This window comes from Podarcis liolepis, assembly GCF_965112155.1.
Source record: "Podarcis liolepis genome assembly, chromosome: 9".
NCBI classification, from domain to species: Eukaryota; Metazoa; Chordata; class Lepidosauria; order Squamata; family Lacertidae; genus Podarcis; species Podarcis liolepis.
Window position 1 is genome coordinate 22,821,007 of NC_139564.1, and position 12,141 is coordinate 22,833,147.

Here is a 12,141-nt window from a genome sequence, read left to right on the forward strand (position 1 = left end):
GAGAATCACAGAACGGATTCTTTTCGTCTTGCGAGGCACCACTGTATTACAGATCTGAGCAGAGAAACTCCACATTAAGTTGCAATGGTTTATATGGGAACAGAACAGTTAATGCATATTAAGGGGAAATTAATCTTTGATCTGCAATCCTGAGAATGCATCCTAAGTCATTGAGTCATTCTCTTCGCAAATGATGAACAGGCTGACCTATGCTAATAATTGTGGGCACAGAATAATAATAATAATAATAATAATAATAATAATAATAATAATAATAATAATTTTTTATTTATACCCCGCCCTCCCCAGCCAAGGCCGGGCTCAGAGCAGCTTACAAGCAATAATAAAAACAAGATGAATGATTACAACTTAAAAACAAAAATAAAATACAACATTAAAATAATGGAACATTAAAATATTAAAATGTAGCCTCATCGCAGGAGGAGAAGGAAAAGAAAAAAGAAAGAGAGGGAGGGAGGGAATCAAATTGGCTCCAAGCCAAAGGCCAGGCGGAACAACTCTGTCTTACAGGCCCTGCGGAAAGAAATCAGATCCTGCAGGGCCCTGGTCTCATGAGGCAGAGCGTTCCACCAGGCCGGAGCCAGAGTTGAAAAGGCCCTGGCTCTGGTTGAAGCCAGTCTAACTTCCTTAGGGCCTGGGACCACTAGGGTGTTGTTATTTATGGACCTTGAGGCTCTCCGTGGGGCATACCGGGAGAGGCGGCCCCGTAGGTACGAGGGTCCTAGGCCGTGAAGGGCTTTAAAGGTCAAAAGCAGCATCTTAAATCTGGCCCTGTACTCCACCGGGAGCCAGTGCAGCTTGAAAAGCACTGGGTGAATATGCTCCCATGGCAGAGACCCCGTGAGGAGCCTCGCTGCAGCATTCTGTACCCGCTGGAGTTTCTGGGACAGCTTCAAGGGCAGCCCCGCATAGAGCGAATTACAGTAGTCAAGCCTGGAGATGACCGTCGCATGGATCACTGTGGCCAGGTTGGGGCGGGAAAGGTAAGGGACCAACTGCTTGATGCGGTGAAGGTGGAAAAATGTCGCCTTGGCTGTTGCTGTAACTTGCGCCTCCATGGAAAGAGAGGCGTCAAGGATTACACCCAAACTCTTAACGGAAGGCAATGGCACTAATTGGGCCCCCGCAAGAGAAGGGAGTTGGTCCCTCATCCCCATGCCATCCCGACCTAGCCATAGGACCTCTGTCTTCGAAGGATTTAGTTTCAATCGGCTCCCACGAAACCATCCAGCCACAGCTTCCAAGCATCTGGTCAGTGTATTCGGGGCCGAGTCGGTGTGGCCATCCATCAGCAGATAGAGCTGAGTGTCATCAGCATATTGATGACAACCCAGCCCAAAGCTCCGGATAATCTGGGCAAGGGGGCGCATAAAGATGTTAAAAAGCATCGGGGAGAGAATTGCGCCCTGCGGCACTCCACACACCAAGGAGTGGCGCGACAACATTTCCCTCCCTAGTGCCACCCTCTGTCCCCGACCAGAGATAAAAGAGCACAACCAGTTACAGGCTATGTCCTGTATCCCCACGTCTGCTAGGCGGTGGTCCAGAAGATCATGATCGACCATGTCAAAGGCTGCTGACAAATCTAAAAGGATCAGCAGTCCTGACCCGCCTCGATCCAGTTGTCTACAGAGATCATCTGTTAGGGCAACCAGAGCCGTCTCCGTCCCAAAACCAGGACGGAAACCAGACTGAAATGGATCTAATGCCGATGTTTCCTCCAGAAACCTACCAAGCTGTTCAGCAACCGCTCTCTCAATTACCTTACCCAGGTATGGAAGATTTGAAACTGGGCGGTAATTGGATAGGTCTAAGGGATCTAATGAAGTTTTTTTTTTAAGAGTGGGCACACCACTGCTTCCTTCAGTTCCCCTGGGAATGTCCCCGTGTCAAGGGACAAATTGATAATTTCAACCAGGGGGGTCCGCGCAACATCTGCACACTCCCTAATCAGCCAAGACGGGCACGGATCAAGGAGGCAGGTGGTGGGCCTACCAACTTGGAGGAATCTATCCAAGAACTATGTGGAGCTATTTCTTTGCAGTTAATTAATGCACTGTGCTGTACAATCTTCTTTATGCCTCCAAGCCATACAAAGATGCATCAAATTACTGGTCCAAAACAGCATCCTTTGAATCTTAGTTTTTCTCCTTTAATTCAAAAGAGCAAATCTGTTCTTAAACTCAGCACCATCTACACATTGTTGACATTGTCCCTGGCCACTGGCCATGCTGGCTGGAGCTGATGGAAACTGGAGTGATCCTAGTAACATCTGGAGGACGACACGTTCCCCGTCCCTGATTTTCAGGGTTGCAACAACTCTTACCAAGTCCTTTGTGCTGTCTCTGTGGATGATAGCCAGGCACATGCAGGACAGATTCAAGGTTATCATGCAGACCTATCAGAACAGATGAGTGAACAGATGACTTAAATTGGCCGAGACCTGTGGCAAACATCCAACACAGCCTTCTAGAGATCAAGCAGGGCAGTACTTGCCATGCAAAATACAAATTTTCGTTCGTAGTACAAGGCACCTGCAACCTATGCATTACAGGAGGGCATTGTGCAGTCATCTGGGTGCATTAGGGGACAGAAGAGAAATGTCATCCTTGAGCGAGGAGTGGATAAGAGGCAAAGGTAGCACATGCAAGACTATAAATGGTCCCCCTAGTTGACACTTTGGGAGCTGCTGTTCTAAGATGCTCTGGGGAACTGGGGGTTTATGGAAGCAAGGGATACTGCATAAATCAAAGGCAGCCTTTGAACATTCTCTTCTCACTGAAAGCATCCAGGTTAGGAAGGAGCATAACATAATGGGGAGAGTTGGAGCTTAGTGGTAGAGCATCTACTTTGCATGCAAAAGGTCCCTGATTTAAGTCCCAGCATCTCCAGGTAAGACTGGGAGAAACCCCTGCCTGAAGTCTTGGAGAGCCACTGCCAGTCAGTGTGGACTATACTGAGCTAGATGAACCAATAGTCTGACTCTGCATAAGGCAGCTTCCTCTGTTCCTATGTTAATGCATCAGAGCATATTCTTCTCTCTCTGAAAGAGAGCAGGAATCTGACTTTTCCCTTTCTTTCTGCCCCTTGCAGTGTGGCCTACATTCAGTTCACTTTGAGAGTTGAGCTTAGCTCTGTGGGGAAAGGCCATGCGAAACTCACACCTCCACCTTCTCGTCTCTCCACTTCCTCTGCTTGAGGGAAGGTGGAAAGGTTGCCAGATCAACATTTTGAAAATAAAGCTGTAATGCGCGTTCCACACAATGCTCTGCAGGGCTGTGACATTTTGAAATATAGGGCAACCATTATGCTCCGTATTGTTCTTGTTATACGAAATAAAGGGGAATTCTGTAAATCTAGATATTTTAGATTTTGTTTTGGGATGCAGGATAGAATCCCCTCCAGATGTTTCCAACCATTATACAAATCAACAAATATTTGTCCATGCATCCATAGGACACACACAAACACACACACACCCCATTTGCAGCTATTTAGAAACTGTAATAAATTTAAGTCTCCGCATATTTTATTCTAGAAATCAGTAATAGGAGAGTACAACTGGATCTGATGAAGCAGATCAGTGTTTAGGAACTCCCTTTAGGAACTTCCTTTAAATTAACATCAGCCATGGGTGGGAGGGAATGAGTGGTCACATTTGGGTCACAAAGAGGAAGAGAATTAAAATAGGCTCCTTGAAGTTGCTATTTGAACTGCCTAGGAAAACCTACAGGGATCCTCCTGGAGGAATCATTGCATTCCCCCTTTCCCAGTTCCATGATCCTAACTTGATTCGTGCTCTGCTACAGCCCAACTTTAATAAGAATAAGAATAAGTAAGCAACTTTGCAGCTGAGGAACTGCATATTCGGTTTGCTCCTCTAGTTCCATCACCTTCTGTTACCAAACACAAAACAACACATGAAACTGCAAGAACTGCCTTGTCAAACATCCATTTAGTCCAACAAGCCACTGTAACAGGGGTCAGTCAGCTGCCCTTGGAACTTAACAACCAGGGCACAACAGAGATTTTCAATCCCCTGTTACAATCTACAGTGTCCGATAATAATCAGGAATACTGCCTTTGAATATGGAGGGTATCATGACCAACGTTCCTTTACAAATTTATCTTTTTCAAAGCCATCTAAGCCAGAACTCACCACTGCATCTTTTGTCAATTAATTTATGCATTGTGATGAAAGCATGCTGTGGAGAGCCACTAAATATGCAGGGATCCCAGTCCAAACAAACGCCATGCGTGCTTGAGACCAATGGGGCATATTGGTTGTATGACTAACATAAGTATATGGTCGGCCACTATGAGAAGAGAATGCTGAACTAGTTGGTCTTTTGGCCTAATCCAGCAATGCGCTTCTGATGTTCTTATTCTAAGTAGTCAAAACAGAACCAGCACAGAATAATACCAGGAGAAATCACACACACAAATTGCAAAATTGTTTGCCTTGGCCACCAACCGGCATAAAAGGACTGTTTACAAAAATGTTTCATAGTGCTTTGCTGCAGTCACTTCTGTGCATACTTGCTGACATGCTTCTGAGTCCCAGCCAATTCTCAGTTTACTTTTAGTACTGGGAGCCACATGCCAGAATACATGCATTGTGTGTGCACGGTTATCTCTTTAAAATGCACATGAGCAAGAGCCCAAGTTCAAAAAAGAAATGCACACATGTGTCCTGCGCATCTGGTGCAGCATGTGTTTATTTTGTAACAGACTAGGCATGTCTATGTTAATAAAGCAAGACTTTGCACGCAAGCACCAATGCCATTGTATTGGAGGGTCTGCTACTTTCTCCAACTAAGATCAGAAACGAGTAAGAAATCTCCACTACGATTTGCAGAACAACTCAACTAGGGCTGGAATGGGAAGTGGGTGCCTCTGCCTCCACAAAATGTTCCTGGACTCCAGCCCCCATCATCCATGTCTTTTGGCTATGCTGGCTGCAGATGCTGAGACTTGGGGTCCAAAAACATTTGGAGGACCACTGCCTCCCTATATCTGTACTGGAGGAAGCTGAATGTACTTGGGAACCTCTGAATTTTTCTGACAAGTTCCAGATAAGACCATCAGGTGCCTCTTACAAGTGGAGAAATGTGAAAATACTTTTCTAGAGAGTTGGCTAACTTTCCACATTCTTTGAGAAAAGGGGTCCTAACAGGACCAGACCCTAGTACTTTCTCACTATCTTATTTGAGATTTACCTTTTTTATTTTAAAAAAGTGAATTTTGTTTGCATGGCAAGGACATGAATCTACTCTTTGGCAGCTATTTTTCCTCATCTGTTACATATCTCCTATATTTCATTTGACAGAAACCAGAAGCTCATCTGAATCTCACACACAGAGAATAAATCATAACATTTAATTCTGCATAAAAATAGCAACAAATTTTGCTTTCAGCGTTTTGCCCTGAATGGCATTTTGCCCATACAGTGGTCCCTGGGATTGCAGTGCAAAAAACTGAAAATAAGGTGTGGTCCTCCACTGTGATCCATACACTTTCTTCCAAAAAAAAAAAATGCTTAGAGTTCAGGGTGGGATGAAAAGGAGTAGGAGAGTTGGAGGAGCTTTGTGAATAAATGCTGTCCTTACTGGTGATATTTCAAGGGCTGCTTTGAAAGAAGATAGAATGCTTTAGTTATTTGGGAATCATTGTTCTCCCTCTGAATACTTTGGTTTGCTCTCATTGATGTCAGCACTAACCAAAACCATTGTTTGTGTAACATCATGATGTCATCCCATTCATTAGCCAATCCTTAATTAGCTAGGGTCTAATGTGAGTCATCCAGGAAGCACTGCTCAATGTGTGAATGGGCCTCTATTTTCCTTGGTAAAATTATGACAGCCAAATCTGACTGACTGCTTCGTATCATGATGCTATCACCTTTTCTATATGATCTCTGACTCAGAACAATCAATCTAGGAAGGAGAAAGAAGCCCTAGGCTTTAGGCTAAAAGGGCATCAGCACAGAAGCAGATAAGAGTAGCAAAAAGCAGAATTGAAGGGGGGAAAGATACTAAAGGGTTTGCGGGAGGGAAAATGTTTTTGGAGGGGATTTTTAAACCCCAAAATCAAAACAGGAGAACACTGGACACATCTCTTCTTAAGATTACCTGGGCGCGGGATGTGATCTGATTCTGATCTTATGTAATCAGATCACTACAAAATATTAAGAATTATTATGTCAAAATCCAGTGCTGCTACTCATGTATGAGAAAATGAACCTTTTATTCTACGTTCACAATGTAAACTGCAAACTCCTGCACCTTCATTTTCTCTCCCTCTCTCTCACACAAATGACTTTAAACATATAGAATCCAAAATTTTATGCAAAATATTTTTGAAGCAAGACAAGAGATGTTGCTATAACTAGGGCCACTTCTGGGGTTCTCATCAGATGGTAGTCATCTTCCAGGAATGTGACGCGCGCCCCCCCCCCCAACACATATGCTTTAAGGATACACTGAGATACCGGTGCCCTGTGCATTTGAGGTTCCACTGCCATATTTTGTTCTTAGGTATTCAAAGCTGTGTACAAAAACTCATGTAACGACTAGCCTTGTGAGATGTGTGTTTGTTTTTTTAAGTAACCCATATTCATCCAGAAGTGCTACTTAGCAGCAAAGCAATAGTTAAATCAGAGCAAACATATAAACCAGCATGTTGAGCCTCCCCAAATGATGCACCAGGGAAACAGAGAGGAAAATTTCCGCCAGTTTCTCAAGGGGAAAGAGAAATTTGCCAACAGTTTCTCAGAGTTGAGGCTTACTGTTGGCAGTAACAGCTGCACAGCTTCTTTCTTTTTTTCCAGAGGGTTTTGTGGAGGGAGTGATGATGCTCCCTTTGCAAAAAGTAGCAAGAGAGAGAGTATTGCACCTTTCACAATGTCATTCCTTGCCTCCCTCTCTCCCTCCCTCCCTCCCTCTCTCTCTCTCTGCGTGTGTTGCAGCTATCTGCAAAAACTAGTGGGGGGAATCACAGAATATTCTGCAAACTGCCCTCAGTTTTCTAGTGGGTTGGGGAAAAGACAACTATCCAACATTTTTGCAAGAGAAAAAAAAACATTTTCCCAGAATTCTCAGCTCAGCTCTCCTTTATTTTGTGCTGCAGTAACAATGTATAATCTCTGTGACTTTATGTGGTACTGAACGAGTGGTGGCAATTCAGGAGAAAGGCTCCTTGTTTTCTCCGCGGCAGTTTCCTATTCCTTGCCCTTGAAAGGAACACTGTACTTTTTACTGAAGATCCGGCCACTTCTTTTACATCTGCTGCTTTTGAGCACACTTCCTCTTTCAAGTACACCTTCAAAATGATTTTTCATTCTCAGATTCCCTTCTTCCAGCATTACTCGTAGAGATGCCCTCTTCTTCATCTGAGTGAAATGAGGCCTTCTTCAAGTTGGGATAGCCAACATCAGAAAGATGGCTTTGTTTGTTGCCTTCACTTAGGGTAGCCTCTACCATCCTGCTGCTCTGCAGGTGTTTTGGACTACAACTCCCATCAGTCCCTGCTAGTGCAGTGTGCTGGCTGAGGCAGCTGGGAGTTGTAGTTTGAAACACACAGAGGGAGCCAGGTTCGGATTGGCTGTACGTATTAAGGAACTGAATCTTTGAAGGTTACAATCTTCCAGCAGGCCTCTGGAAAAATCAGCTTCCAGGAGCCCAAGGAGATACAAAAGAGGAAAACATAGTAGAAGAAAGCATGCTATCTCATAGACCCACCTTCCCCAACCTGGTGCCCTCCAGAAGTTTTGAACCACAATTGCCATCATCCCTGATTGGTTGAGGATGAAGGGAGTTGAAGTCCTGAATAACTGAAGGGGCTCAAGATGGAAATGCTGATCTACTACTTTTGCAGTGCTAGCTGGATGCACTAATTCACCAGTGCTTGGGTCTTGCTTCCCATAGGCATCTGGTTAAGAACAGCAGGCTGGCCTGGATAGCTCAGGACTCAGCTATGCAGCTGCAAATAAAATGTCTTAAGTGTGTTTTAAGTGCAATATACAATGAGACACTTAGATGGCGATGGTGAGCCCTATGGAAAATTCTTTGTGTTTTTAAAAATACTTTTTTAAAAAGCATTTTCAGAACATTTTTTATATGTATGTAGATTCAACGTCAGTTGCTTAAAGTATGGTGCTGACATGCCAAGGTGGTAGGTTCGATCCCGTAAGGAACAGCTGCATATTCCTGCATTGCTGGGGATTGGACTTGATGATCCTCAGAGTCTCTTCCAACTATTCTATTCTATTCTATTCTATTCTATTCTATTCTATTCTATTCTATTCTATTCTATTCTATTCTATTCTATTCTATTCTATTCTATTCTAGACTAGATGGGCATTAGTCTGATTCAAAAGGCTCCTTTTATGCTCTTATTGTGACACAATTTGCTCAAGCTTCACCAGTGGAGGTACAGAGAACAAATATCTCAGCCCAAGGAATTGTTAGGACCATGCATGCCTCCCCTCTCTTTGTCCTAAACAAAGAGTGATTTCCTAACTTTTAAAGGTCTTTCCTAGGCCCAATACATTAACTTATTCCACGGGTAGGCAAACTAAGGCCCGGGGGCCAGATCCAGCCCAATTGTCTTCTAAATGCGGCCCGCGGACGGTCCGGAATCAGCGTGTTTTTACATGAGTAGAATGTGTCCTTTTATTTAAAATGCATCTCTGGGTTATTTGTGGGGCCTGCCTGGTGTTTTTACAGGAGTAGATTGTGTCCTTTTATTTAAAATGCATCTCTGGGTTATTTGTGGGGCATAGGAATTTGTTCATTTCCCCCCAAAAAATATAGTCCGGCCCCCCACAAGGTCTGAAGGACAGTGGACTGGCCCCCTGCTGAAAAAGTTTGCTGACCCCTGACTTATTCTATCTAGGCTTTTTTTTATCTTATGGGTTGTTGTTTATTTAAAAAATTGCCTTCTCCATGTAGTGGATAGCAGTTAACAGTTAATAACATACTGCCTGGTCTGTAAGCAAATTATCTTTCTCCTCTGCTTGTTCTCAGGACCTCTCTTGGTGTCACCAATTATTCCCCCTTTCCCAAGACCAAAGTCATTGCCCTGGCTCAACACGGTCCTTCTGTGGCCTGTTTCTTTCCCTGCCCCACTGTGTTGTTGGGCTGCTCCTATTCCTACTGTTTCTCATGCTGGCCTCACAACTGCAGCTCTTGGCAAACACCATCCTTTCCTACTCCAGAAAGCTATCTATGGCAGAAGTCTATTTCCTGGATAAATCCCACAGGCTCATGTTTCTGATTCCACAGTTATCCTCGCCAGCTCAAGCCTCAATTTTGTTCCAAAGATCAAAGTCTTTGGCAATAAAAGTTGTGCTCCGAGCATTTCCCCCCCAGATTTCGATTATCTCTCAGTTTTCCGACGCATGAGCTCCAAAATTCTTGGAGCAGCAGCTTCTGCTGAAAACTTTCACGACACAATCACCGGGACTCCCGTACCCAATTCATACCTTTTATTACGTATTCGCTTATTAATTTATTTTAGAAATTTCTACCCTGTGTTCCTAATCACCATGACCATCGCAATATTATACTTCCAAAATAAACCCACAAAAGCACAGTGAAACCCTAATACAAACCATTAAAAAGAGAACACAAAAATACAATATAAAGAACGACATGCAACGCAGAAACAGGAGGCCACCTCTAAAAACCAATTATCGGCTCTCAACAGCCTACACTTAAAGGACTGGCAGAGGAGAGTTATCTTCAAAGCCCTTCTAAAAGCACCAATTGAGATGATCAGGTGAATTGTCCCTTGGGAAGCAATTCCATCCACCCCTCCCACCCACCCCCATTTTTAGTACAGGCCAGTTTGCCTCTGATGATAGTAGCAGCACCATCCATTATCCTCTTTTATTATGTGGATCCCAGCAGTTAATTGGATGGCCATCAACATTTATAGGGGGGAATTAGAGGAACATGTGCCTTGCGTGGAAGGCTCAGGGTCAATCCATGGCATCTCTAGCTAGGCCTGGGAAAGACACCACCACCACCCCACATATGAAGCCCTAGAGAGCAGCTCCTGGCTAGTGTAGTCCAGGGATTAGAAATCTGTGGCTTTCTAGATTTTGCTGGACTTCATCTCTCATCAACCCCAGCCAGCAAGACCAACAGGGATGACAGCAGTTGTAGTCAAACATCTGGAAAAGTATAGATTCCCATCTCTGCTCTACACTGACTCGTAGTAGCTCTTTAGGGTTTCGTATAGGTGTGGAATATTGAGTAAGATGCACTAATTGTCTGATTTGATATACAAAAACTTCCTATGCTTTAGATGTTGCTGCTGTTGTTTTTTCTGAGTAGGAAGAATTTTATATTTTATTTTATTTTATTTTATTTTAATGCTGCCCCATACCATAAAGTTCCCTAGGTGGCATGCCTGAAGCTATTTCTTCAATTTCACAATTGGTATATGGTAACTGATACAAAACCTTCATCTTTTCTTTTCTTCTTTTTTATTTCAAAAACCAAGTTCTCACTGTGGGAATTTTACACCAGGAGAGGAGTGTGCATGCCCATCCAGTTGCTGTTGGATTACAACTTTCAGCATGCTTAGCCTCATGGCCATTCACCAGGAATGTTGGGAGTTGGTAGTTCAGCAACATCTGGAGGACCACAAGTTCTCCAATATACAGGTTCATTTGGCCAAAGTGATCTGAGGGTAATATTTTGATAACCTGCATAACTAAAAGTCCCTCCAGAATGACCTTCTCAAGCTCTTACCACAGATGCTCTGCTCATCCCCAACCTGCACCTCACAATGTTTGGTCTGGGTCATGTGTGCAACGCACCATCACAGATAGGGCTTTCACATCCCCCGCAATGCAATTATTTCTTCCAGTAGAATCAGTTCAAACATTTGCTTGCCAGCCATCAAGCATAGATTCACTGAGCACAGAGAATTAAAGCAACATATATACAGTGGTACCTCTGGATGCGAACGGGATCTGTTCCGGAGCCCCATTCGCATCCAGAAGCGAATGCGACCCACGTCTGCACATGCACGGGTTGCGATTAGCCGCTTCCATGCATGCGCGTGACATCATTTTGACTGTCTGCACATGTGCGAGTGGCGAAACCCGGAAGTAACGCGCTCCGTTACTTCCGGGTCGCCGCAGCGTGCAACCCGAAAATACTTATTCCGAAGCTACTTCAACCCGAGGTATGACTGTACATATGTCAACTAGGCTCTTATTGCAGAAGGTTCTATTTCCAATAAAGATTCAGGCATTAACTTAACACCCTTTCTGGGTATTAGGAAGCTGAAACCCTGAAGGAGGTATAGGGCTGAGAGTGCTGTTCCCCTCCTCTTTCAGCCTCGCAAGATCTAAGGGAGGCTTGTAAGAATGTTTGCCTGAATGTACGTATAAGCTTCCCTTGAGTTGGGAACCCTGATTTTGTAGGGTTCCTGATGACAGGGGTGATTGTGCTATTCACCTCTTACATTTATATGATGCCTTTCCTCCAAGCAGCTCAAGGTGACGTACATGGTTTTACCAACTGAGCTGTATCTCTCCCCTACCCATTTTATCCTCACAACAGCCTTAGGAGGTAGGTTAGGTTGAGACATGGCAACTGTCCCACGGTCACCCAGTAAGCTTCATGGCTGAATGGGGATTTGAACCTTGGTCTCCCAAGTCCTCGTCTGGGTGCAGGGAGCCTGTGCCCCTACATTTGTAGTGGGACTACGACAACTCCCATCATACCTGACCATTGGTATTGCTGGCAAGGGCTGGTAGGAGTTGGAATCCAGCAATGTCTGGAGGGTCACAGGTTCCCCATCCCTGTCCTATTCGCATATCACTGCACCACACTGTCTCAAGGCAGCAAGATCAGGATGGAGGGAGCAGTAACAGAACTGGCACCCAAGGCCCTGAACCTTGAGCATGCTTAGAACTTTCCAGTGCTCAATAAGAGGGTTAATAACACTGTCCAACAAGCAGCCTGGCATACAATTAAACGATCTGCATAACTTGCTTTGTGAACAGATTTTGCTTTAGTTTTAAGAAGCCAAGTTTTCACAGTAAGGATGTTTACATTTTTCATACAGCACGTCAACTGTCCTGTCCATTCTTTAGCTTGT

General features: G+C 44.2%; 1 protein-coding gene across 1 annotated transcript; it reads right to left on the minus strand.

Moving 5' to 3' along the window:
* Positions 1 to 266: 266 nt before the first annotated feature.
* On the minus strand, positions 267 to 1,944 carry LOC310686128 (uncharacterized protein). The gene is made up of 2 exons (XM_083459310.1): positions 1,104 to 1,944; positions 267 to 1,073 (listed from the first exon to the last, which is right to left on the minus strand). The coding sequence occupies exons 1-2, from the start codon at positions 1,584 to 1,586 to the stop codon at positions 483 to 485; spliced, it is 1,074 nt and encodes a 357-aa protein (XP_083315436.1). The 5' UTR covers positions 1,587 to 1,944; the 3' UTR covers positions 267 to 482.
* Between the last annotated feature and the right edge of the window lie 10,197 nt (positions 1,945 to 12,141).

Excerpts from the sequence above, each read along its gene's own strand:
- LOC310686128 (XM_083459310.1), bottom strand. The coding sequence starts at position 1,586 with ATGGTCGATCATGATCTTCTGGACCACCGCCTAGCAGACGTGGGGATA. Across the intron at positions 1,074-1,103 it reads CTTCCGTTAAGAGTTTGGGT|GCGCAAGTTACAGCAACAGC; the intron begins GTAATCCTTGAC and ends CTTTCCATGGAG.